The sequence below is a fragment of the Phacochoerus africanus genome, chromosome 8 (genome assembly GCF_016906955.1).
Source record: "Phacochoerus africanus isolate WHEZ1 chromosome 8, ROS_Pafr_v1, whole genome shotgun sequence".
Classification (NCBI taxonomy): Eukaryota; Metazoa; Chordata; class Mammalia; order Artiodactyla; family Suidae; genus Phacochoerus; species Phacochoerus africanus.
The window spans coordinates 14,722,990-14,749,817 of record NC_062551.1 but is presented as its reverse complement, the minus strand read 5'-3'; the positions used below and the strand labels follow the sequence as shown (position 1 = coordinate 14,749,817).

The 26,828-nt window shown below is 41.8% G+C and overlaps 1 protein-coding gene across 3 annotated transcripts in view; it reads right to left on the bottom strand.

The window, feature by feature from the left end:
* Positions 1-26,828, bottom strand: part of IST1 (IST1 factor associated with ESCRT-III) — a 41,295-nt gene that overhangs the window by 12,354 nt on the left and 2,113 nt on the right. Inside the window, exons 1-4 of one of the 3 annotated variants that reach the window (XM_047790876.1) lie at positions 15,631-15,906; positions 2,373-2,475; positions 1,983-2,163; positions 730-817 (exon numbers count right to left, since the gene is read on the bottom strand). In XM_047790876.1, the coding sequence (XP_047646832.1) occupies positions 730-817; positions 1,983-2,163; positions 2,373-2,460 (357 nt within the window). In that variant the 5' untranslated portion in view covers positions 2,461-2,475; positions 15,631-15,906. Of the gene's footprint in view, positions 1-729; positions 818-1,982; positions 2,164-2,372; positions 2,476-15,630; positions 15,907-26,828 lie in introns of those variants that run through there. The other 2 variants (XM_047790875.1, XM_047790877.1) reach the window with 2 other exon arrangements.

Sequence of the window (26,828 nt, the reverse complement as noted above, 5' to 3'; positions counted from 1 at the left end):
CAGGCTACAAGAGTGGGACTGGTGTCATATTTTGCTCACCACTGTACCTAGAGCCATCCTAACTGATAACATCTGCTTAATAAATATTAGTGGAATGAATAAAGCAAAACATCTGTTCCTTTAATGTCATTTTAACTTTACTGGTTAACCATTAAGAACTTTTCTATTTTCATTTACTTAAAAAACATTTCAATAAAAATAAGGCAAAACCAGGGGTATGTGGAGTTCCCGTCATGGCTCAGTGGTAACGAACCTGACTAGCAACCATGAGGACGAGGGTTCGATCCCTGGCCTCACTTAGTGGGTTAAGGATCCGGCGTCACTCTGAGTTGTGGTGTAGGATGCAGACATGGCTTGGATCCCACGTTGCTGTGGCTGTGACAGAGGCCGGTAGCTACAGCTCCGACTGGACCCCTAGCCTGGGAACCTCCATATGCCATGGGTGCAGATGTAAAAAAGACACACACACACACACACACACAAAAAACAACAAAAAACAGGGGTATGCGTAACTTTGCCCCTTAGAAAAATTACTCAAGTTTGCAAAACTATTCTATTCTATGACATAGGGGCTGAAAAGAAGGAAAACACAAATTTATAAAGCCTTTTTCAAAGGCAGCATGGGAAGAGCATCAAAAACCGGGTCAAATAAGCAGAAATAACTTATGTTAACCAACCTTCCTAACAATATGAAAAACTACATACATCACTGAAAGAAGTTATACTCACTATTTTCAACTCAGCCACCTCTGACTGGAGGCGAGGAGCAGCCCAAATCAGCGTAGACACAGATTCAGCCAAACCAGAATCTAACTCCCTAATTAAGGAAAAAATTAATAAAATTTAACATTGTTAAACCAACAAAACCCTATCATTTGTATTATATACTTGAAAGCCTCCAGAACTGTTTCACAAATCTCACTGGATTCTCACGGTAACTCTAGGTTTCTAGCCACCTCTGTCATCCTGTTGGGACGGACACAACTCAAACTAAGTGACAAACCCAAAGTCACAAAATCATAAAATGGTTAAGCCAAGACTCAGACTTAGGCCTCTTGATTTCTCTTTTCTTTTTTTTTTGTCTTTTTGCCTTTTCTAGGGCCGATCCCGTGGCATATGGAGGTTCCCAGGCTAGGGGTCCAATTGGAGCTGTAGCCACCGGCCCACACCAGAGCCATAGCAGCTAGGGATCCGAGCTGCGTCTGCAACCTACACCACAGCTCACTACAACGCCAGATCGTCGACCCACGGAGCAAGGGCAGGATGGAACCAGCAACCTCATGGTTCCTAGTCGGATTCGCTAACCACTTCGCCACGACGGGAACTCCCTCTTTTTTTTGTTTTGTCTTTTTAGGGCCACACCCACGGTATATGGAAGTTCCCATGCTAAGGGTCGAACTGGAGCTGTGACTGCCGGCCTACAACAATGCTGGATCCTTAACCCGCTGAGCAAGGAAAGGGATCAAACCCGTCTCCTTATGGATACTAGTCAGATTCGTTATAGCTGAGGCACAACAGCACCGCCCAGGCCTCTTGATTTCAGACTCCACATTTTCTTTTCAACAGTTGTCTACACTGAGATCAAACCCTCAAAGTGAACAGTAGGGAAAGGTCATTGGGTATGTCCTTTGGTGCTAGCCTCCTATGTTTAAGAAGAGACCAGTATTATACTCCTTTCTCAAATTCCAGAGGTGATTTGATTTAGGTCTTCAAAATATCTTACTTCTTAAACAATACTGCACTGAATGCTTAAAATTTTTTAAGAGGGAGATCTCATTTTAAGTATTCTTAGCAAAAAAAAAAAAAGAAAGGGAAACAAGGCAATTTTTGGAGGTGACGACTATTAACTTGATTGCGATGATGGTATACAGATACATGCCTATGTCTAAACTCATCAAACTGTATACATTAAACATGTGCAGACTTTTTCTCTATCAATTATACCTCAATGAAGCGTAAGAAAAAAGATTTTAAAATCTCACTTCATAGACTGGATGAGGCCAAACCGAGCCAGCAGCAGGTCACAGTACAGCTCCAGGATCTCCATGGCCTCCACAAGGTAGTCTTCTCGAATAATGTGCTCCACTCGGATTCGAGCTCGTTCATCTTTCCCAGCAGCCAGATAGTCAGCAATCTCTTTTCTTGCTTTCTGGGCCAGTTCCGCTAAAGCACAAATCCCACTCCAGTCACCCAGCAGTAGTATACTTGGCCCTGGCCTGCAGGCAGCCAGCCACCCCACAAGAGAGAAGTGTGTGTTTCTACTATATCCTGGGTCGCTCTCCCTTATCAAATTCAGTCCCATCCCATCTAGTCTAGAATGTGCTACCTTGTTATCTGGGAAATAAAATGAAAGGCATTCATTCATTACTCACTTTTTTTTTTCTCCAATAGTTTAAGACGGTTTATGACTAATCTCAAATTGACTCGTAAACGCTCAGCTTTAAATCCAGAGCCCAACATGCTGTGCTGTTCCTCCTAGAAAATGATTAAGAAGCACAATGACTATTTTCAAGTGAAACTTAGTTCAGGACCTAAAACCAATTAGAGGGTGGATCATCTTACATCATAAACCACAGAAGTTTTCTTATATAGGCAAATGACAGGATCTGATTCACATTTTTTAAAGGTCATTTGGCCGGCTGTGGGAAGAACTGATTAGGGAAGGCTAACATGGGAGCAAGAGGTCCAAGGACAAGACTACTACAATAGTCCAAACAAAAGACGGAAATTAGCTTAGACTGAGAAAGTGGTGATGATGGAAGTGATGGGATTTGAGCTCTATCATGAATACAGAGATGAAACTTAGTAATGGATGAAAGAGTACCAATCCTGCTTCTCCTAAAAATCACATGACAGGTAGTAAAAGATTATAAAATTTAGAACCAAATTAAAAAATATTATCACCTTGGAGTTCCCGATGGTTAGGGATCCGGCGTTGCTGTGAGCTGTGGTGTAGGACGCAGCTTGGATCCCTCACTGCTGTGGCTGTGGCGTAGGCTGACAGCTACAGCTCCGATTCACCCTTAGCCTGGGAACCTCCATGTGTCTCAGGTGCAGCCCTAAAAAGACAAAAAAAGAAAAGAAAGAAAATCTGGCAACTACAGTATTATTCGTAAGGACTATAATTCTGGAGTGATTCTCAACCAGAAGTGATTTTGCCCATAGGAGACAACTGGCAATGACTAGAGACATTTTGGGTTGTCATGATTGGAGGCCATGCTACTTGTATCTGGTGGATAGAGGGCAGTGACACTATTAAACATCCGACAATGAAAAGGACAACACTCAACCCCAAACAAAGAATATCCAGCCCCAAATGTCAAAGGTTCCAAGATAAAAAAACCTAGAAAAGAGACATGAAATCTGACTAGGGATGTTACAGAAGGCTCTCTAACAGAAAAAAAAGCCCAAACCAAGTCCTGAAGGACAAACAAGATATTCATGAGGTAAAAAGAGGGTGAGACTATCCTAACCCAGGAAGAAGAGGTAGGGAGTGTTGTATGTAAAATCCAAGTACCAGAGAGAAGAAGAAGGTTTATGAGAAACACAAATTTAGTACAGTTAAAGCATGGCATTAATTATAGCTAATGTCACACATCTCATAATCCTAAGTTTAAAACTTCGATTCAACAACTATTTATAAGATGTCAGGTGCTACAGGAGGTTCTAGTGCTGACAAGCTACAGACAATATTTTTATTCTCCAAGTATTCAAAACCAAAAATGGTTGAGAAGTAGAAAGACAGCCAGAAAAACAGTAACTACTACAGTCATTTCTTCTACCAGACACTTGCCCAATAAGAGTAAGTAACAAGGCAGCAGAGATAAGAAAAAACCTAAGAGCATCTGAACTCTTAAACGCAAGTGAATGATCTTAGTCATATAGTACAACACTATTTTAGGCACTAAAAATTGTAATATGACATACATAAATGTTTTAAATGATCAAAATTGATACAAATGTTTAAATGTAATTTCTCCGCACCATAGTTGATGTACAATGATGTATTACTTTCAGGTATACACGAAAGGGAATCAGTTGTATAGGTAAATATATCTATTGGGACTGTGTGGACATGGTACAGGGTCCGTGAGGATGGGTATGATCCAAAGAATCACTCAGTGGGTCAAGGATACCAAGTTGCAGAGAGCTGAAGTGTAAGTCACACAGACCAAACGGCTCCCATCCGGCTACGGACATGGCTGCGATGAAAGCTGGCAGCTCAACAGTGCCCATTCCACAACTAAAGGCACCGAAAGCTGGAAAACCAGGAAGGAACACACAGGCCAAAAAAGAAGCCAAAGTGATAACTTTGCAGGGAAGAACACTGAAAGCTAGTCTTCACCTGGCAGTCATTTGAAAGTGAGGAGGCAAACTTGAGCTGTATCTTCCTCGGTCCTGAAATCACAGGCACCAGGGGACCAAACTCAAAGCCCATCCAAAGCAGGGTCTCTAAGAGCCCTCTGGTGGGCGGGGAGCCGCGCATGGGCACAGACACACACACACACACAGGCCGATTGGAACTGGGACTCCAGGTGTCAACACCCTCCTGGTCGAGACTGCAAGGTAAACTGCCCGTTCCAATCCTTGGCCATGAGGGGAAGACATGGAAAAGATCACCCACGAAAAATGAGGACCACGAGCCGGTCCCTCTGTGGCTCTGCAATGTGAATTCACAGTGCCTGGGTGCGCCCCAAAACTGCAAGCTAAAAATCTACTTTATATTGGTCCCGGGTTAATGGTGCTTCCAGGCACCTGGTAGAAGCAATCACAAATCCTGCCTGGAGGAAATGACCTTCCTAAGAAGAATGGACTCGCAGTCTTGAATCACAAAACATATATAGAAAAACAGGGAGCCATGAATGACCCTGCATGATGTATGCAGGTCCAACCACACTGTACACCTGAAACTTATACCCAGGGCTCTACTCAATCATTTCTCCCCAAACTCTGGAATGAGGAAAAGAAGCAAAAACGTCTGGAGCCAGACACCTCAGGTCTCACAAAGGGGGACTGGGCGATGAACTCTGCCCGCTTCTATCAACCGGTGCGTCTATGCCACTCCTCTCTTCCAGGCTACAGAGGGAGCTGAGTTGGGATGGGCAAGAAGAGGGAGACTTCTTCGGAAGGGCAAGGCCGCCACCTTGTGGCCAATGTGAGGCACTACCATCGTCCCAAGATGAATGTCGGACAGACAGTAGGAGTCAAAACTGCATGATCAGATTCATAGCAACCTCAAACGGGGAGCTCTCAAACCCGGAATTTACCATAAAACGTCTAATATGTTTCCAAAATGATTTTCACTCACTCAAGGAGGGGCTGAGTGCATGAGCAGAGATGAAGATCTTTAAAACGTTCCACTGTGGCTCAGTGGTAACAAACCAGAGTAGCATCCACAAGGATGCAGGTCTGATCCCTGGGCCCCCTCAGTGGGTTTTAAGCGTCTGAGTTTGTCGTGAGCCGTGAGGCAGGTACACGACACGGCTCCCATCTGGCTCTGGCTGTGGCAGAAGCAGGCAGCTCGGCAGCTCCCACTCAACCCCTAGCCCGGGAACTTCCACATACCGCAGGTGTGGTCCTTAAAAAGAGAAGAAAAAAAAAAGCATGTTGCAAAGATAAATCCAACTTGTGAATAAAGTTGAAAATATTCAAATGAATTCTATGTTTTTCTTTTTCTTTTTTTTGCTTTTCAGGCCCGTATCCAAGGCATGTGGAATATCCTGGTGGTGAGGTAAAATTGCAGCTATCATTGCAGGCCTACACCACTGCCAGAGAAATGTAGGATCCAAGCTGGGTCTGGGACCTGCACCACAGCTCAGGGCTATGTGGGATCCTCAAGCCACTGAGCAAGGCCTGGGATGGAACTTGAATCCTCATGTACACTAGATGGATTCTGTTCCATGGGCCACAATGGGAACTCCAGTTAGGTCTACATTTCGCTGTTAATCTCTTGGTGGAGAATGTGTGGAGGAGTTTCACTCCCTCAAAATCCTACTACAAGTGTATTGTAGAAAGCAGGTAAAAACGAACACATATTACAAGTATTATGATTCAGTAATAACATTTATTTTTTTCAAATTTACAAAAGTGAATAAAATCATAGGCCCTTTCAAGAAGTCTAACAATCAGGAGACCAGCTAGAAACACACTGTATCCACACCTGCGTGATGTGGGGAGAATTTTAATAAGCTCTTATCTACAAAGGTGTGCATAAGGTTTAGAGAAACCAACAAAGGACAGTGTATTGCCATAGAACCATTAACAGCTTTAGGTCTGAAGAGGAAAGATGAGGAAATGGAACCCTCTAGAGGATCACTATATGGAAAAGGCCACCAAATAAGAATCACTGGTAGAGGCATGCAGACAACTTGCAACAACCTCGCCGGAAGGAGCAGGAGGATAAATACTTAGCTCTCACTCCTGCTGGTATTAACCCCCTACCCCTGTTGGAAGAAGAAACCAAAGGAATTGATACACACTGTGCACCAGTGTACCTCCAGGGATATAGATCAGAGGGGGAGGGATGATAAATGGCTCTGGAGGAGGAAAGAGAAGATGTCCAGCACAAGGGCTGCATTTTTACACAAGAACAAAAAAGGCAGGACCTAGATCCACCAAAGCATCCACAGACTTACACTGTACTACGACTTCAGTTAACCAGGCTAGAAAACTGTAGGTAAATGAATTGTCCGAAAAAATAAAAATGAGTGTTTATATGTCCTTTCTACAATAATAAAACACAGTACAGTGAACATAACTGAAGTTCCTACAATATAATCTCTGAAGTCCCTTTTAATCCTAAGATTCTGCAGGGTGCTAAATATCCAATGGTGCTGAATTATATGAAATAGGCAAAAAGGCATAGATAATTGAGATTAATCCAAGCCAACTCTTGGAAATCTTTTTGTTGTTGTTGTTTTGGGGTTTTTTTAGGGCCGAACCCACGGCATATGGAAGTTCCCAGGCTAGCGTTTGAATCAGAGCTACAACTGCCGGCCTACACCACAACCACAGCAATGCCAGATCCTTAACCCACTAAGTGAGTCCAGGGATCAAACCCACATCCTCAAGGACACCAGTCTGGTTCTTTTCTGCTGCACCACAACGGGAACTCCAATTTTTTTTTTAAATAATGTCTTATTGGTAAATGTATGCATACCCTAAGGATCAAGCAATCCCATTGCTGAACATACAGAAATTTGTACATAGAACCATTAAGACACATGTATATAGATTCTATGGTAGTAAGGCCTTAGAAGAATACTAAGTCTATTACAAGACATATAAAATATAACAGAAACATGACAGTACTATGCAGCAGTCAAAATTAACGAACTAGCTACACTTAGAGCAATATGAGTAGTCCTTAGAAATGTAAACAAAAAAAGTGAAAAACTGGGTTCTAGGTTCAGAATTTCTGCCACTGGATGAAGCTATAAATCCTGAAGAGCATGTGCAGAAGAGCTGTCTAAGGAGTCTGAAAAGTAAATAATAGAAGCTAGATGGAGAAAGACCAGAATGTGACATACCATTAAAGTGGCAATAAACATCACTTTTTTTCCTTCTCATACTCTTGGCCTAGATGAAAAGCAACCTGAAACCCAGAAATCAGCATTGGCACAGAAAGCAAGAGCATCAAGAGAACCTCTATCATCCTGCCTTGAGAAACCAAAAACGCGACTCCTGGTGTATACAGAGATTTGGAGTCTCTCTGCCCAAACCAAGGAAGTCAACTCACATACATCATACATCAAAAATGAAAACAGGAGTTCCCTGTTTCACAGTGGGTTAAGGATCTGGTGTTGCTGCAGCTGTGGCACAGGGGCACATGGGTTAAATCCCAGGCCCAGGAACTTCCACATGCCACAGGCCCAGCCAAAAAAATAAATAAAATTTTTAAAAAAGATAAAAAGAAATGAAAAAGAGAAAAAACAGAAAACAATGATAAAATGGTAGCCCTAAATTCAAATATACTAATAATTACAGAAATAATTAAACAGAAATGATCTAAAGATGACAATTAAAAGAGAGAGCATCTGAATGGTTCAAAAAATGATTCAACTATATACTGTCAACAAGCAACTTACTTCAATAAGTAGGTTAAAAGAATGAAAAAGCGTATCAGACAAACATTTATCAAAAGAAAGTTGGAAGTTGTACCTTTTGATGCCCCACCAGCCATTTTGTTACAAACTTCCACTTATAAATAAATAATGAGCATGTCATGTAGTGTGCTTCTATGGTCAATACTGTACTGCATGTCTGAAAGCTGCTAAGAGAATAAATCTTAAAAGTTCTCATCAAAAGGAAAAAAAAAAATTAAGAGAGTTCCCGTCATGGCTCAGTGAAATGAACCTGAATAGTACTCATGAGGACGCAGGTTCGATCCCTAGCCTTGCTCAGTGGGTTAAGGATCTGGAGTAGCTGTGTGCTATGGTGTGCATCACAGATTCGGCTCAGATCCCACATTGCTGTGGCTGTGGTGTAGGCTGGCAGCTGTAGCTGTGATTGGCCCCCTAGCCTGGGAACCTCCATAAGCCCCACGTGGGGCCCTAAAAAGCAAACAAAAAAGAGAAAGAAAGGTCTCCAATTAGTAACCTAATCTGACTGTAAAAAGAGCAAAATTAACCCCAAAATAAGCAGAAGGAAACAATAAAACCAAGTTAAAAAAAAAAAAAAAACAAAGTGGTAGTTCTCATTGTAGCTCAGCAGAAAGGAATCTGACTACTATCCATGAGGATGCAGGTTTGATCCCTGACTTCACTCGGTGTTTTAAGGACCCAGCACTGCTGTGAGCTGCGGTGTAGGTCACAGACGAGGCTTGGATCCTGCATTATTGCTGTGGCTGTCATGTAGGCCAGCAGCTGTAGCTCCGATTCGACCCCTAGCCTGAGAACTTCCATATGCCCCACTTGCAGCCCAAAAAAGAGATCTCCCAAAGCAATAGAAAAAAAAAAACAAAAAATCAATGGGACCCAATCAAACTGAAAAGCTTTTGCACAGCAAAGGAAACCATAAAAAACAAACAAACAAACAAAAAAAGACAACCTACAGAATGAGAAAAGATAGTTTCAAATGATGCAACTGACAAGGGCCTAATCTCCAAAATATACAAAACAGCTCAATAGCAAAAAACAAACAAACAAACAAAACAAAAAAAAAAACCCAATTGAAAAATGGGCAGGAGTTTCCGTCGTGGCACAGTGGTTAACGAATCCAATTAGGCACCATGAGGTTGCGGGTTTGATCCCTGGCATTGCTCAGTGGGTTAAGGATCCGGCGTTGCTGTGAGCTGTGGGGTAGGTCACTGATTCGGCTCAGATCCCGCGTTGCTCTGGCTCTGGCGTAGGCTGGTGGCTAGAGCTCCAATTAGATCCCTAGCCTGGGAACCTCCATGTGCCACGGGAGCGGCCCTAGAAAAGGCAAAAAGACAAAAAAAAGGGAAAAGAAAAATGGGCAGAGGTCTCAAAGAGACATTTCTCCAAAGAAATATGAACGGCCAACAGGCACATGACAAACTGCTCAACATCACCAATTTTCAGAAAAATGCAAATCAAAATTACAATGAGGCACCACTTCATGCCAGTCAGAATGGCATGAAGTAAGTCTACAAATAACAAATGCTGGGGAGGGTGTGGAGAAAAGGGAACCCTCCTACACTGTTGCTGGGAATGTAAATTGGTACAACCACTATGGAAAACAGTATGGAGGTATCTCAGGAAACTAAATATAGAACTACCACACCATCCAGCAATCCCACTCTTGGGCATATATCCAGACAAAACTTTCACTGAAAAAGATACATGCACCCCTATGTTCACTGCAACACTATTCACAAAAGGCAAGACATGGAAACAACCCAACTGTCCATCAACAGATGAATGGATTAAGAAGATATAGTATACATACACAGTGGAATATTATCAGCCATAAAAAAGAACAAAATAATGCCATTTGTAGCAACATGGATGGAACTAGAGACTCTCAAAACTAAGTGAAGTCGGAAAGAGAAAGACAGGAGTTCTCATTGTGGCTCAGTGGTTAACGAATCTGACTAAGAACAATGAGGTTGCAGGTTCGATCCCTGGCCTTGCTCAGTGGGTTAAGGATCTGGCGTTGCCGGGAGCTGTGGTGTAGGTCGCAGACGTGGCTCGGATCCTGCGTTGCTGTGGCTCTGGTGTAGGCCGGTGGCTACAGCTCTGATTTGACCCCTAGCCTGGGAACCTCCATATGCCATGAGTGCGGCCCAAGAAATGGCAAAAAAAAAAAAAAAAGAAAGAGAAAGACAAATACCATATAATGTCACTTTTTATCTGGAATCCTAATATATGGCACAAATGAACCTTTCCACAGAAAAGAAACACATGGACTTGGAGAACAGACTTGTGGTTGCCAAGGGGGAGGGAATGGGACGGATTGGGAGTCTGGGGTTAATAGATGCAAACTACTGCCTTTGGATAAGCAATGAGATATGGTGGTATAGCACAGGGAACTATATCTAGTCACTTGTTATGGAACGTGATGGAGGATAACGTGAAAAAAAGAATATATATATATGTATGACTGGGTCACTTTGCTATATAGTAGAAATTGACAGAACACTAAATCAACTATAATGAAAAAAGTGGGAAAAAATAATGAAAGTGAAAAAAGGAAAAACAGAAAAATCAATAAAACCAAATGCTGGAAGAGAAAAGGAGGAGGGAGGGGAAGGTTAGGAGAGGGAAAGAGAGAAGATACAAATTACCAGTATCAGGACTGAAAGAGAGGATTATCATTATAGATATTAAAACTACAGATATTAAAAGTAAACATTATTACTAACATACACCTATAAATTCAACAATGAAACAAAAAGGACATATCTCTTAGAAACTCATTTTACCAAAACAGACACAAAGAAACAAAAAATGTAACTGCCCCATACATTACAAAAATTGAATTCAAGTTTAGAACCATTCCAAAAGAAAATCAAAGCCCAGGTAGCTTCTCTGTTAAACATTTAAGAAAATTCTATCAAACATTTAAGGAAAATTAGCACCAATATAAAAATTTGTAGAATTGAGGACAGCGCCTAGCACATAGGGTTATAGGTACACAGTAAGCACTGTATAAACATTTGTTAAAATAAACTCTAGTCAACCGACTCATACTCAAAGAAAAGATCTAATCATCTAAAGAAAAGGTGATAAATGAGCTTTTAAAAAAAACTGAAGTATAGGAAGTTCCTTTATGGCAAAGTGGGTTAAGGATCTGGTGTTGCCATAGCTGCAGTGTGGTTTCGATCCCTGGTCCAGGAAAAGTCCACATGGTCCAGTCAAAAACACAAAAAAAATTGAAGTATAATCGATGTACAATATAGTGATTCACAATTTTTAAAGGTTATACTCCTCTTACTGACTTTTATGTGTTTTAGGTTAAAATAAAAGGTTCAAGGTATGCTTTTTATCTTTTTTTCCCCCTGCTTTAACTTTTTTGATTAACCTGTTTTGACCTTTGACCTCATTGGAGGACTTCAACTGTATATAATCAGTATAACTGTTATTCCCATACTGCTAGTATAGCACTTAGTAGAAAGATGTCACTCACTTATTATGTTAATTAATAGGAAATTTAACTAAATGTAATGTTGTTTTCTTGAATCCCACTAACCTACAAAATCTAGTTTTGTTTTAGATTGAAAGAAAGGAAAGGAATATTCGTTGAAATATTTTGTAACTTAAGTTCTGAGGATTTTCAACTTTGCGATTTCTATCCTACAAAAACTAATCATTAAAGAGAATGACACTAACACAAAGGCAGACGTTCCCTTGTGGTGCACAGGGTTAAAGATGTGGTGTTGCCTCAGCTGTGGCGCAGGTCCCAACTATGATGCAGGTACAATCCCTGGCCTGGAAACATCTGCATGTTGCAAATGCAGCCCAAAAACCAAACAAAAACACAAAGGTAATGACTATTATTTACTTTATTTAGGCTATGTCCTAAATAATTACCAATATATGTAAAACATCATGAGACCCAAAACTAACCTAATACAAAAGATCAATTTAATTTCAGGATTTGAACCTGTGGTTCCACAGCTATTTACCATAAACTTTTTACCTCACTTCAATAGTAATATTAATTTCAGGAATAACCTAAAAGTCAATAAACTAGTCTTATTCTGATAAATAACTGTTTTATACATATACAAACATCTACACACATAAAACATACATTTAAGCAAATATATGTATATGTGAATACATTACCACATATTAATACTGTCTGATAGCGAAGTTAAAAGTCCCTTTTGATTCAGAGAGATCACTTGGTGCCTCAATCTTTACTGTCATTCATTCACTCACAAATATGGTGATCACTATTCTATCAAGTACTGTGCTAAGCCAACACAGACAAGAGACATGACCCCAAGACAGACATGACCCTAGTGCTTCAAGGGGCTCACAATCTAAAAACTATACGACGCATAAACAAGTGTAACATAAACTTTATAAAAGGATTATGAACTAGTGATTGCAAACCTAGTTCTCAGTATTATACTATTTTTATTAATGTAACACCATTATGTCACACATTTATCAGCAATCTCATGCGCTCTTCTTGGCTCTTTCCAACCCCTCACTTTAACCCAGTCCTTAACATTGGAACAACAAACTTATCTAGTCTCTCTTGCAACACTCAGCTCCAGAAGCCTTTTAAAACTGGACTTAAAAAAAGAAAAAATGGAGTTCCCATCGTGGCTCAACAGAAACGAATCTGACTAGCATCCACGAGGATGCAGGATGGACTCCTGACCTCATTCAGTGGGTCAAGGAGCCGGCGTTGCCCATGAGCTGTGGTGTAGGTCGCAGACGCAGCTCGGATCCAGCATGGCTGTGGCTGTGGTATACAGGTCAGCAGCTACAGCTTGGAGTCGCCCCCTGGCCTGGAAACCTCCATATGCCGTGGATGCAGCCCTAAAAAGACAAAAACAAAACAAAACAACAACAAAAAGTGGATAATCTCAGAGTTCCCATGTGGCTCAGCAGGTTAAGGATCCAGTGTTGTCACTGCAGTTCCAGTTGCTGCTGTGGCACAGGTTCAATGCCTGACCCAAGAATTTCAGAATACAGCAGGTGTGGTCAAAAAAAGAACAAAATAAATAATTAAATAAATAAAACTGGGAGCCTCTCAGGAGTGCTGGGAGGCATGTTCAATTCCTGACCCTGCACTTGTGGGTTAGGGATCCAGCACTGCCACACCTGATCCCTGGCCCAGGAACTCTATATGCTGCAGGGCAGCCAAGAAAAGAAAACAACAACAACAAAAAAACAAACAAAAAACTGGATTATCTCTCCATTCTGAATAAGGGAAAGTGCAAAACTATGGATTGGGTCATTCCTCATGTTATTTAGGGAAGAAGGGATAGACTGCTGTAGCTGAGAACAGCTACCCAAAACAGTAAAGCTGCCCAGAGGCAGTAATCCTGAAAGTTAATGTAGCTAAAAATAGCAAAAAAAAAAAAAAAAAAAACGCCCTTAGGTCCTAAGACATCAGCTTGTGGCTCCAAAAGAACCAAGTGGGGAGGGAGGCAAGAGTAGCTAGAATAATTTTGTAGTATATAGGAAAACTTCCATTTTGAAATGTATTATTTTATTTATCCTGTATACTTCTTTGTTGTAAGTGGTAGGAACATATTTAGGCATGATTTAGGTACTGCAGATATGAAGGTGTGACAAAGGTAGAAACCAGCTAGAAGGCACTTCTAAATACCGTCAAATTCTTAAAACTGTTTCATTTACAGAAGGCCAAGTTCACTCTATTTTCACACTACAAACTGTAATCAAATCTTCACTGACTAAGCTAAAATTGAAAATTTTAATAAAGGACCACAAAACCAGTAGCAGCATGTGTAACTCACAAAAAAAGTGCAGGCTTCAGCATTCAGAAGCCACCAAGATTTTCTGGAAGAAGCTATAAATACTGAAATGCGTAGGCATTATGAAAGCACTTTATCTTGTTTCTCAATGAAATATAAAAAATTACAAAAAAATCAATTGGGGGAGTTCCTGCCCTGGCTCAGCAGAAACGAATCTGACTAGCATCCATGAGGATACAGGTTTGATCCCTGGCCTTGCTCAATGGGTTAAGGACCCTACGTTGCAATGAGCTGTGGTGTAGGTTGCAGACGTGGCTTAGATCCCACGTTGCTGCGGTGTAGGCCAGCAGCTACAGCTCCAATTCCACCCCTAGCCTAGGAACCTCCATATGCTGCAGGTGTGGCCCTAAAAAGACAACAACAAAACAAAACAAAAAATTCATTGGGTGTGCTTTTTACAAAAAATTTCCCTTAAGGTGTACTTTTTTTTAGGGCTGCACCTGTGGCTACGGAAGATCCCAGGCTAGGGGTGGAATAAGAGCTGAAGCTGCAGGCCTAGCCACAGCAACTGCGAATCCGAGCCACGTCTGCAATCTACACCACAGATCAGGGGCAACTTCGGATCCTTAACGGGTGCGGCCAAGAAAAAAATTTTAAAAAAAGGAATACTAACACTGATGTTTCAAAACACTCTCCTCTAATAAAAGGGTATTACTAAGTCCTCTTATCCCAGAAGATGGGGTTCTGAGAACGTAAACACAATTTCCCATGTTAATTTCTCCGTAGGCATAGGAGTCAAAAGGCCTGTGTGGGGCGGGGTGGGAAATATATATATAAATAATTATTTTATTAAATGCATAACGGGGGTATAGATGAAGCAAGATTGGCGATGAACTGATTGTTAATGAAGCTAGACGAGGAGGGAATTCGTTACACTCTTCAGCTTGGTCTGTCTGAAATTTTACCAGTAAGTTAAACTACAATCCCTCCAAAAGTCAAGACCAGCTCTTAATTTCAATTTTACTACTACAGAGAGTGGTAGTGGCGGTGCCCTTCCTACTATCTAATTATTAAAAACGCGCTCTTGCCTCTGGATCCTTGTAAAACTTTATGCAATCGACTCTCAAGTCCTCTCATCTCCAGCCCCCCGGAAGAGGAGCGCTGAAAACAGAAAGAAGAGGGGGGCCACAGGCTCCTCTCAAGACTGCTTATCAGACAGGCAGGAATCGGTGAAACGGGGCAGAGATCGCTTTTTGCTTCCGCTAAAGAAAAATACAATTTCGTACGGGGCCCCCAGGTACCACCCCAGCAAGGAGTCCGCCCAGGGGAGGCTCCCGGAGTCGGAGGCGAACAGACTCCTGCGGGCAGTGGAGACAGAGCTTTAGCGAAGTCTGTTCGGGACATAAGAGGCTGGCTAAGGGAGTCGCCGAGAGCGCTGCCCCGGCCCTGTCACGGGAGGGGGCCAAAGCCCAGGCCGCGGCGTTTCCACCCCAGTAAGGAGACGCCTCGGGGCAGGGAGAACAACAGCAAAGTTTGGCAGCGTCAAGAATCCGGGACCAGCGGTCTCCAAGCGGCTCGCGGCCCTGCCACGCCCCCGGGCCGGGCCTAACCAGCCTCCGGTGCCGCGGCCCTCCGGCCCGACCCCCACATCCGGAAGCCTTTTCTCTCACCTGCCACCTCGTTCCAACCCGGGGGTAGGGACTACTAATATCAGAGCGCAGAGGGAGGATGAAAACAAAGACCGTCGACGCTGAAGAAGCCACACTCACCTGGCCAAATCTGGACGCGAAAAAGGCAGAGACTCGACTTCGAAATCCGGGCTTAAAATCCAAAATGGCCGCTCCTTCGGCCTCAGCACTGCTAGAGCGGGCGGAGGGATCCGCGGCGGCGGGAGCGGGGGGAGGGGAGATAACCACGCCCCCTTTCCAGGGATTGGCTGCGCGCCCGCAGGGCCCGGGACTCACCGCTCCGAGGCCTTACGGGTTCTCTCACTCAGCTCCTTTCCTAGCTGGGTGGCTGGGGACTACTTGCGACTGCAGAGATACTGTCCGCGGCAGAGTTCCCTCTCGCCGTCTGAGTCACCTACTTGGGCGCGCCCTGGGTGTCATAGGTCTTGCCCTGGGCGCCAGGATGGCCGCGGAGGCTTAGTCTCAGAGTCCGCGCCCAGTGCCTTGCTCCGGTTTGTTCCAGTTCCTGGAAAAACCGGCTTCAGCACTGCCTTTTAAACATTACAGTCGGTTTCAGCACTCTCAAACGCTCACAGTCCCTGAGATTTGCTCTCTCCCTCTCTCGATTCCACTTGCCGTGGGCGTTTTCCTCCTGAGTCTCAGTTTCTTTCATGGGTAGGGGGGCGGGGAGGATGACCTGCTGAGGAGATTTGACCACCCTTCTCGGGCAACTCGGTCATTATCCAACTCTTCAGACCCTTAGGTTGCCCACCAGCCCTCATCTCCACTCTGATATTCTCTACCCTGCTTTTAAACCAAGTCTGGTTGCTCTTTCAATCTGTATTATTTAAGATGTTTACTCAGTACCACGTTTTCTGGGAATTTACCTTAACTCTGTATTTAGAGAAAACTTTTTCATTTATCTTTGTGTTTAACCTGAAAGCCATTCTCTCTGTCTAGCATTGGAAGGGCTTTCCTGAGCTCTTGGCTTCCAGAATGAGGTAATCCTGCCCCCTGCTGTACAGGCTGCATCTACGAGCCCAAAATTGTGGTTTGCTAAATTGTGATGCGGTCATATGACAAGGATGGAGCTACACTCAACCATATGAGGTTTACATGAATTTAGAAATAATGTGTCTTTACAACCACTTGCATTATTTCTAAATTAAAACCAGCTTCCAGAACCTCAAAATACACAGTGTTTGGGTCCTTTAAAATGTGTGGGTTTTGTTTGTTTTTTGTAAATACATACATATACGAATTGAGTCCATTCTGCAATAAAATAATGGCCTCTTAAAAAAGGGAGGGAGGCGGCTTGCTCAAATTTAAAGAGCCTTAGAAACACAAATATATGGACCTTTTTTTTTTTAATCTTTTTTAAAATTTTTGTGCTGCATTCGCAGCATATGGAGGTTCCCAGGCTAGGGGTAGAATCCTAGCTGTAGCTGCCGACCTACCCCTCACCAACAGCAACGCCAGATTTGAGCTGCATCTGCAACCTACACCATAGTTGACCGCTATGTGAGATCCTTAAACCACTGAGCTAGGCCAGGGATCAAACCTCTATCCTCTAGTCAGATTCGTTTCCACTGAGCCAGGACAGTCTCTTAACAAAGACATTTTTTAGACAATTGGAAAAATTCGTTTGTGGACCAAGTATTATATGATGTCAAAGAGTTATTTTGTTAAGCATGAAAATGTCATCGAGATTTTGTAAGAAAATGTCCCTTTTTCTGGACTTCGCTTGTGTGTGTCGGGTGAAAAATCTGGCAATGTCACTGCAGCAGCTGGAGGCTCTGCTGTGGTTTTGGCTGGATCCCTAGCTCTGTTACTTGCTTCTGCTGACAGCAGCCTCCCCCAAAAAGCCCTTTTTAATTTTTTTAAAAAAACATACACTGTACATAGGGGTAAAATGGTGGCAAAAGTCTTGATAATGGTTGAATTAGATGACAGTTATTTTTGTACTATTTTCTCTATCAAGTATTTTTTTAACTTTTACTGATTTTGTTTCAGCATAACCAGTTAAAAAGGGAAATTTTTCTTTTTTTTTAACTGAAGTACAATTGATTTACAGCATTGTTTATTTTATGTATATTAGTTTGTGTCTGTTAATCTCATACACTAATTTGACCCTTCCCCCTCTTAGGTCTGTGAGTCTGCTTCTGTTTTGTTTATACAGTCATTTGTATTATGGTTTGTTGGGGTTTTTTTGTTTGTTTGTTTTTTGTTTTGTCTATTTAGGGACCCATCCACAGCATATGGAGGTTCCCAGGCTAGGAATCCAATTGGAGCTGTAGCCACCAGCCTACACCACAGCCTTGATTTGCATTGCTCTAATAAATAGAGATGTTGAGCATCTTTTCATATGCCTGTTAGCCATCCGTACTTTGGAAAAATGGCCAATCCTTCTACCCATTTTTTGATTTTTTTTTTTTTAATATTGAGTTGTATGGGTTGTCTGTGTATGTTGGATATTAACCCTTCATCGGTTGCATCATTTGCAAGCATTTTCTCCCATTCCATAGGTTGTCTGTTCATTTCATTTGTTAATGGTTTCCTTTGCTATGCAAAGCTTAATAAGGCCCATTTATTTTTGCTTTTATTTCTTTTGCCTTGAGTCACTGATCTAGAAAAATATTCCTGCAATTTATGTCAAAGTGTTCTGCCTGTTTTCCTCTTGGAGTTTTATAGTTTCCAGTCTTAAATTTAGGTCTTTAATGCATCTTGAGGGTTGTTTGTTTGGCTTTTTATGGCCGCACCTGTAGCATATGGAAGTTCCCAGGCTAGGAGTTGAATCGGAGCTGTAGCTGCCAGCCTACACCACGCCACAGCAATGGATCCAAGCCATGTCTGAGACCTACGCCACCGCTTTCAGCAATGCCAGATCCTTAGCCCACTGAGCAAGGCTAGAGATCAAACTCACATCCTCACAGAGACAACATCGGGTCCTTAACCTGCTGAGCCACAATGAAAACTCCTCAGATTATTATTTTTTTTTTTGGCTTTTTTTTTTAGGGCCACACCCTCAGCATATGGAGGTTTCCAGGCTAGGGGCTGAAACGGAGCTACAGCTGCTGGCCGCAGCTACAGCCACTGCAATACCAGATCTGAGCCGTGTCTGTGATCTACACCACAACTCAGGCAAGCTGGATCCTTAACCCACTGAGCGAGGCCAGGGATCAAACCTGCAACCTCATGGTTCCTAGTTGGATTCATTTCTACTGTGCCACAACACAGATTATTTCTTTTTTTTTTTTTTTTTTGCTATTTCTTGGGCCGCTCCCGCGGCATATGGAGGTTCCCAGGCTAGGGGTCGAATCAGAGCTGTAGCCGCCGGCCTACGCCAGAGCCACAGCAACGCGGGATCTGAGCCGAGTCTGCAACCTACACCACAGCTCACGGCAATGCCGGATAGTTAACCCACTGAGCAAGGGCAGGGACCGAACCCACAACCTCACGGTTCCTAGTCGGATTCGTTAACCACTGCGCCACGACGGGAACTCCCAGATTATTTCTTAAAGACAGATTCCCATAAGTGGCATTGCCAGTTCAGAAGGCATGCATGTATAAAACTTTGGTACACATGTTATTTGTGGTTTGATTTGTGTTTCCATGAAAATTTACATGTTGAAGTTCCAACCCCTAGTATCTCACTTTGTGACTTTGTTTGGAGATAGACTCTTTATAGAGGTACTCAAATTAAAATGAGGTCACCAGTGTGTGCCCTAATCCAGTATGATTTGTGACCCTATAGAAAGGTGAATTGAAGTCAGACACACACACACACACACACACACACACATACATACCAGTTTGTGGTCCTTTGTTATGGCATCACAGGCAAACTAGCAAAACTCATTAACAGACTTCTCTCCCAAAAGGTTGTATGACTTTATCCACCTAATGTCCAGTTCCTCATACTCCCCAACAGCAGGTACTGTCAACCTTTCTAATCTTTTGAAGCTAAGAAGTTATAGGATTGACTCTCTTATAAATAGTACTCATGATAGTCTTTTGCCCATTTTCCTAATGGTGCAGATGCTTTAAAAAATAATGTTTAGGAGTTCCTGTGTGGCTCAATGAGTTAAGGATCCAGTATTCTCACTGCAGTGGCTTGGGTCACTGCTGTGGCAGGGGTTCAGAACTTCCACATGCCATGGATGTGGCCAAAAAAACCAAAACACAGCAACAAAAAATAATAAAAATAATTTTTTTTTTTTTGGCCTTCTTAGGGCCGCACCCGAGGCATATGGAGGTTCTCAGGCTAGAACTGGAACTGTAGCTGCCAGCCACAGCCACAGCCACAGCAATGCGTGTGTGACCTACACCACAGCTCACAGCAACGCTGGATCCTTAACCCACTGAAGAGGCCAGGGATCAAACCTACAACCTCATAGTTCCTAGTCGGACTCGTTTCCCCTGCACCACGATGGGACCTCCTAAAAATAACCGTTAAAGTATTATATAAACAAGTCAAAACACCCCCCAGTAACACACAGCTGGAAAAGATGTATATTGAAAATTGTCTCTTCTTTCTGACTCTTAGTCCTTCAGTCCCTTGCTCTATGAGAAACCATCATTATCAGAGTCTTGTGCCTTTGAGGAAGCTACTTAATCTCTCTGTGCTTCACTTTCTTCAACGTAAAATGGGAATAACATTACCTACCTTAATAAAATTGCTACCAGGATTAAATATATTAATTATGAAAAGCTCTTAAAACAGTGTCAGACAGACAATGTTTAATGCTATCAAAATCCTTCCAGTGATATTATCTGCATGTAAAACGATTTGTATACATAACGCTCTTTTTTTTTTTTTTAACAAATACCATACATACTACAGTTGTCACCCAGTGTCAGCAGCAGATTGGTTCCAGGACCTCCCAAGGATATTAAAATCTCAAGTCCCTTACATAAAATGCTGTAGTATTTGCATATAACCTGTGCACATCCTCCAATATATTTTGAATCATCTCTAAATTACTTATAATGCCCCAAACAATGTAAATGCTATGAAAATAGTCACCAGTGTGAAGAAAATTCAATATTTGCCTCTAGAAGCTTTCTGGAAGTTTCTTTTCCAATGGTTTCGATCTGAGGTCGATTGAATCTGTGGATGTGGAACTTTTAAGATACGGAGGGCTGACTGTATCCTGCAACTCGTTTATACTATTACAACTTGCTTTAAGATAGATATCTTATGGAGTTCCTGTTGTGGCACAATGGAAACGAATCCGACTAGTAAATGTGAGGATGTGGGTTCAATCCCTGGACTCGCTCAATGGGTTAAGGTGCCAACGTTGTTGTGAGCTGTGGTGTAGGTCTCGGACACGGCTCAGATGCCATGTTGCTGTAGCATAGGGCTGCAGCTATAGCTCTGATTCAACCCCTAGCCTAGGAACTTCCACATGCTGCAGATGCAGCCCTAAAGAAAGGCAAAAAAAAAAAAAAATGGGGGGGGGGCCTGCATCCTCGGCATATGGAGGTTCCCGAACCCGTGGGATATGTGCCACAGCTACAGCAATGTGGGATCCGAGCCACGTCTGCAACCTCCACCACAGCTCACAGCAATGCCAGATCCTTAACCTACTGAATGAGGACAGGGATTGAACCTGCAACCTCATGGTTCCTAGTCGGATTCATTTCCACCGCACCACGACAGGAACTCCAAAATTTTTTTTAAAAAGATACATCTTGGAGGAGTTCCTGTTGTGGCTCCGAAGATTAAGAACCTGACTAGTATGCATGAGGGTGTGGGTTCAATTCCTGGCCTCACTCAGTGGGTTAAGGATCTGGTGTTGCTGCAACCTGAAGTGTAGGCTGCAGCTCTGATTCAACCCCTAGCCTGGAAACCTCCATATGCTACAGGTGTAGGCCTAAAAAGGAAAAAAAAAAGTCTCTTGGATATTGCTCCATGTTAGTAGTTATCAATAATTCTTTTAAAGGGCCGCATAATAGTCCATTGCATATGTGTACCTTTTTTTTTTTTTTTTTGGCTTTTTAGTGCTGCACCTGTGGCATATGGAGGTTCCCAGGCTAGGGGTCAAATTGGAGCTGTAGCTGCTGGCCTACACCACAGCCACGGCAACACCAGATCTGAGCCGCATCTGTGACCTACACCACAGCTCATGGCAACTTGAGATCCTTAACCCACTAAGTGAGGCCAGGGATCAAATCCGAAACCTCATGGTTCCTAGTCGGATTCGTTTCCACTGCACCAGGATGGGAACTCCTGTACCATGTTTTTTAAGCACTGCTCTATTGATGGGCATTTAGGTCATTTCCAAAATCTTGCCTTTATAAACAATGCTACAATAACCAGATATTTGCTTGCATGGATTGCATTTATTGGGTAAATTCCCAGAAGCAGAAGAACTGGGTCAAAGGGTAGGTATATTTTTAATGTGGATAGATATTGCCAAATTACCCTTCAGAGAGGAAGTAGCAATTTACACCACCACCACCACCACCAATGTATGTGAGGTTTCTATTTCCCCATGCTTTCGGTAACACCATGTGCTTAGATAATTTTTGGAATCCTTGACATTACTGCATCCTGAACAAACCTTAAAAGTAGGGTAAAAAGTGTCATTGAGCCCAGGTCTTGCTAAAAATGACATTACCTTAAAAAAATTGATTCCTACTCAGCAGTTGCTTGGATTCAGCACTCTTCACCTGTGTTCTGCCCTAATTATTTACAGCCTAAAATATACCAGTGTGAATTGTACCACAACCAACCAATTATTCAAAACAATGTCTCTGTCCCTGGCTGAACAGACCAGTTTCAATCAGAAGCTGAACATAATCCAAAAAAACAAACTGACTCACACTGTTTCTCTAGAAAATCCTGTTTCGCTGTTAGGATAAAAAATAACACATAACATTTCTTAGGTTAACTAACCACTAACACTTTATTACGTACACAATTGTAACTAGTGGCTGCTACCAAAACATGATATAGTTAGTACCGAAACCCATTAAAATAAAAATCTGTGACAGGCAGGTAGGACAAAAATCAGGCAGGCCTGTTTTTCTACAGATCTTCCAGCTGAGAATGGCTTTTACATTGTTAATGGGTTGTAAAGAATAAAACAAAACCAAAAAAAAAAAAAAGGAAGAAGAATATGTGACAGAACTCAGAACCCTAAAATATTTACTACCTGACCCTTCACAGGAAAAGTTTGCTGACTCCCACAGTAGAATGTGTGCTGACTCACACATTGTATGAGAGAGAAGGGAAAGATGATGAGAATTGAGTAATTTGCCCCCCCCCTTTTTTGCCTTTTCTAGGGTCGCTCCCGAGGCATGTGGAGGTTCCCAGGCTAGGGGTCTAATAGGAGCTGTAGCTGCCAGCCTACACCTCAGCCACAGCACACGGGATCTGAGCTGCGTCTGCGACCTACCCCACAGCTCACGGCAACGCCGGATCCTCAACCCACTGAGCAAGGCCAGGAATTGAACCTGCAACCTCAAGGTTCCTAGTCAGATTCATTAACCACTGTGCCACGACGGGAACTCTGCCCTTTTTTTTAGATACTAATGTTTAGAAATAGGAAAGTCTCATAAAGTTTTTAGACTAAAAAATATAAAATGAAATAGAAACTGAACTTCCTAAGACCTAGAAAAAAATTGAGAGAATTTTTTAAAGAGCACCTATGAAATGATTCCTCAGAGAATTTACCAATATCAACAATTAGGGTAATGTACACATATTAAATATTTCCATGGTATTTTTCAGTTTACAGGGTATTTACAAGCACAATACCTCAACTGGAGGCTTACAACATTCCTATGAAGCAGCTGTAGGTTAGAAATGTCTTTTAGTTTTTATAGGAGGAAAATGAAGCTTAGAGCTGTAAAGTGACCAATCTAAGATCAACAGCAGTGGAGTTCCCTGGTAGCTCAATGGGTTAAAGATCTGGCATTGTCACTGCAGTGGCTAAGGTACTGCTGTGATGCAGGTTTGATCCCTGGCCCCAGAAGTTCTGCATGCCACAGGTGAGGCCAAAAAAAAATATGTATATATATCATTAAGTGCCAAGATCAGGTATTAAACACAGATCTTGAGACTCCACATCATACGATTTTCATATATCCATATTTTCATAATATTTTGCATTCCAGTTTTACCTTCAATTTGTGTATACAGAATTTCTCAATAAATGAAAAGAAAAATGCATTGAAAAATGCATTAAATCACAGTTATAAATATTGACTTGGGTTCACAGATCAGATCAAAAGGGAGTTCTCAAATCAGATTGTTTTCATGACATTTATCATAATTGCAATCATCCTAAAAACTTAATTTTTCTCCTTAAGTGAGTTCAAAGGAGTGAAAACTTGGAGTTCCTGTCATGGCTCACCAGTAAAGAACCCGACTAGGGGTATAGGCTGGCAGCTACAGCTCCAATTAGACCCCTAGCCTGGGAACCTCCATATGCCGCGGGTGCGGCCCTAAAAAGACCAAAAGAAAAAAGGGAACCTGACTAGTATCTATGAGGATACAGGTTCAATCACTGGCCATGATCAGTGGGTTAAGGATCTGGTGTTGCGGAGAGCTTTGTGTCAGTCATAGACGCAGCTTGGCTCTGGCATTGCTGTAACTGTGGTGTAGGCTGGCAGTCACAGCTCCAGTTGGACCCCTGGCCTGGGAACCTCCACATGTTGCGTGCAGCCCTTAAAAAAAAAAAGGAATGAAAACTTATAACTCTAGATTCTAAATATAAACTTAAAAGTTTAAACTATCTTCTTGAAATATGAGCCTCTTATCAAGACTATGACTCAGATATAAGGACAGACATAGGTCAATGGAAGGGAAATGAAAATCCCAGATACAAATCCATGTATTTGTGGTCACTTGATTTTGTACTTGATTTTTAGTGGTGGGGGAGGGGGGGAGCACTCCCACAGCATACAGAAGTTCCTGGGCCAGGGATTAAACCCTCATAAGAGCAGTGACTTGAGCCACAGCAGTGACAACACCCACTGTGCCACCAAGGAACTCCTGTGATCACTTGATTTTGAACAGGGATAACAATATAGCTCAATGGGGAACGAATAAACTTTTCAACAAATAGTACTGAGAACACTGCATATCTGCATGCAAAAAAGTAAAGTTGAAATTACCTACCTTACACCTACACAAAAATTAACTCAAAATGAATCAAAGAGTTGAATATATGAGCTAAAACTATAAAATTCTTAGGAGAAAATATAGGTGTATAGGAGATTCTGTGGTGGCTCAGATGTAATGAACCCAACTAGTATCCATGAGGATGCAGGTTCAAACCCTGGCCTCACTCAGTGGGTTAAGGATCTGACATTGCTGTGACCTGCGGTATAGGTTGCAGACATGGCTCAGATCTGGTATTGCTATGCTGGCCAGCAGCTGCAGCTCTGATTCAACCCCTAGCCTAGGAACTTCCATATGCCGTGGGTTCAGCCCTAAAAAAGAAAAAACAAAAACAAAAACAAACCCCACAAACTTTGGTGCTTCAAAGGACACTATCAAGAAAGTGAAAAGACGGCCTACAGAACAGAAGAAGATTTTTGTAAATCACATACGCCATAACGGTCTAGTACCAAGAATATTAGAAAAACGAATCTTACAAAACAACAAAAAGACAAATAGCTCAATGCAAAAATGGAGAAAGAATTTGTATAGGCACTCTTCAAATGGTCAATAATAAGTATACAAGAAGATGTTCAAGGAGTTCCCTTGTAGCACAGCAGATTAAGGACATGTCACTGCAGCAGCCTGAGTCACTACCATGGCAAGGGTTTGATCCCTCGCCCAGGAATTTCCACATGCATTCTTAGACCTCAGAGAAATGTAAATCAAAACCACAGTGCAATATCACTTTATACCCACTACAATAACTGTAACAAAAATGATAGACAATAACAAGCCTCGCAGAGGATGTGGAGAAATGGGAACTCTCATGCCTCACCGGTAGGAATATAAAATGATGCAGGCTCTTTGACAGTTACTCAAGGTGTAAAACACAGTTACCATATGTACCAGCAATTCCACTCCTAGCTATATTATACTGGAGAGAAGTGAAAACACATATTCACACAAAAATGTACACAAATGTTCATAGCAACATTATTTAAAACAGCCAAAAAGTGGAAACACAAATATCAACTGACTAATCAAAGGACAATGTGGTATTATATCTATACAACGGAATATTATTTGGCCATAAAAACGAACAAAGAACTGATCCACATACTACAACATGCATTAACCTTGAAAACGTCATGCTAAGTTAAAGGAGCCAGACACAGAGGCCCCATATTGTATGATTCCATTTATGTGAAATGCTCAGAATATGCAAATTCATAGAAACAGAAAGATTAGTGATTGCCAGGGGCTGGAAGGAAGAAAAATGGGAAGTGATTAGTATGGGGTTTCTCTTTATAGTGATGAAAATGTTTTGGAATTAGATACCGGTGATGTTACACAACCTGTGAAGATACTGAAAAAAAAATTTCATTTTTACACTCTAAAAGGGTGAATTTCATTGTATGTGAATTATATCCTAATAAATTTTTAAATGAAGTTTAAATTGTCCTACCAATACTGTTGTAAAGTCCTAACAAGTTCTTCCTAGGAGCCAATAAACATAAACCAGAAGCTATTTCAAGGGAAAGTTTATATACTTAAAGTGTCAGAATAGCATAATTCCATGAGTAGACTGGGAAAGTAGAAATTAAAAATGAAGCTGAAAAAAAATCCATGATTCATGAAAAAGTCTTCTAGATTCAGAACAAGTTTAGGTGAGAACAGAGGAAAAATAAACTAATTCTTTATTCAACAATTTTCCCCTCAGTTGACTATAATCCTGAATCACAACACTTCAGAGCTGTTTCTAGGACACATGAACATTTATTACAATTCCTTTTTTTTTTTTTTTCAGCTCAAGGAGATGAAACAAGCAGCCCAGTGTTACACATTATTATTTGAAGAAGCCAAGAAATTTCACTGGAGGCTCTCTCCTAATGCTTTACCTGATAGCTATTTTCATGTTGAAAATATCAACTACATCAAATTTAAAGTGACATAATAAAGCTATATCTGTATTCCTCAGTCTAAACTCATCAAGAATTACTGTTAAGTATAAAAGCCAATATTTATTCCAGCTTGCATTCTTACACTGTCTGAAAACCTTCTAGGGGGATAAGAATAATCCATTTTCTGGCTACCCAGGAATTAAAATTTTCAATGAAATTTACAAGTTTTCTTAACTGAAATTAAGAATAACTCCCAGCTCATATCCCAGCCAAAGAAATGAATG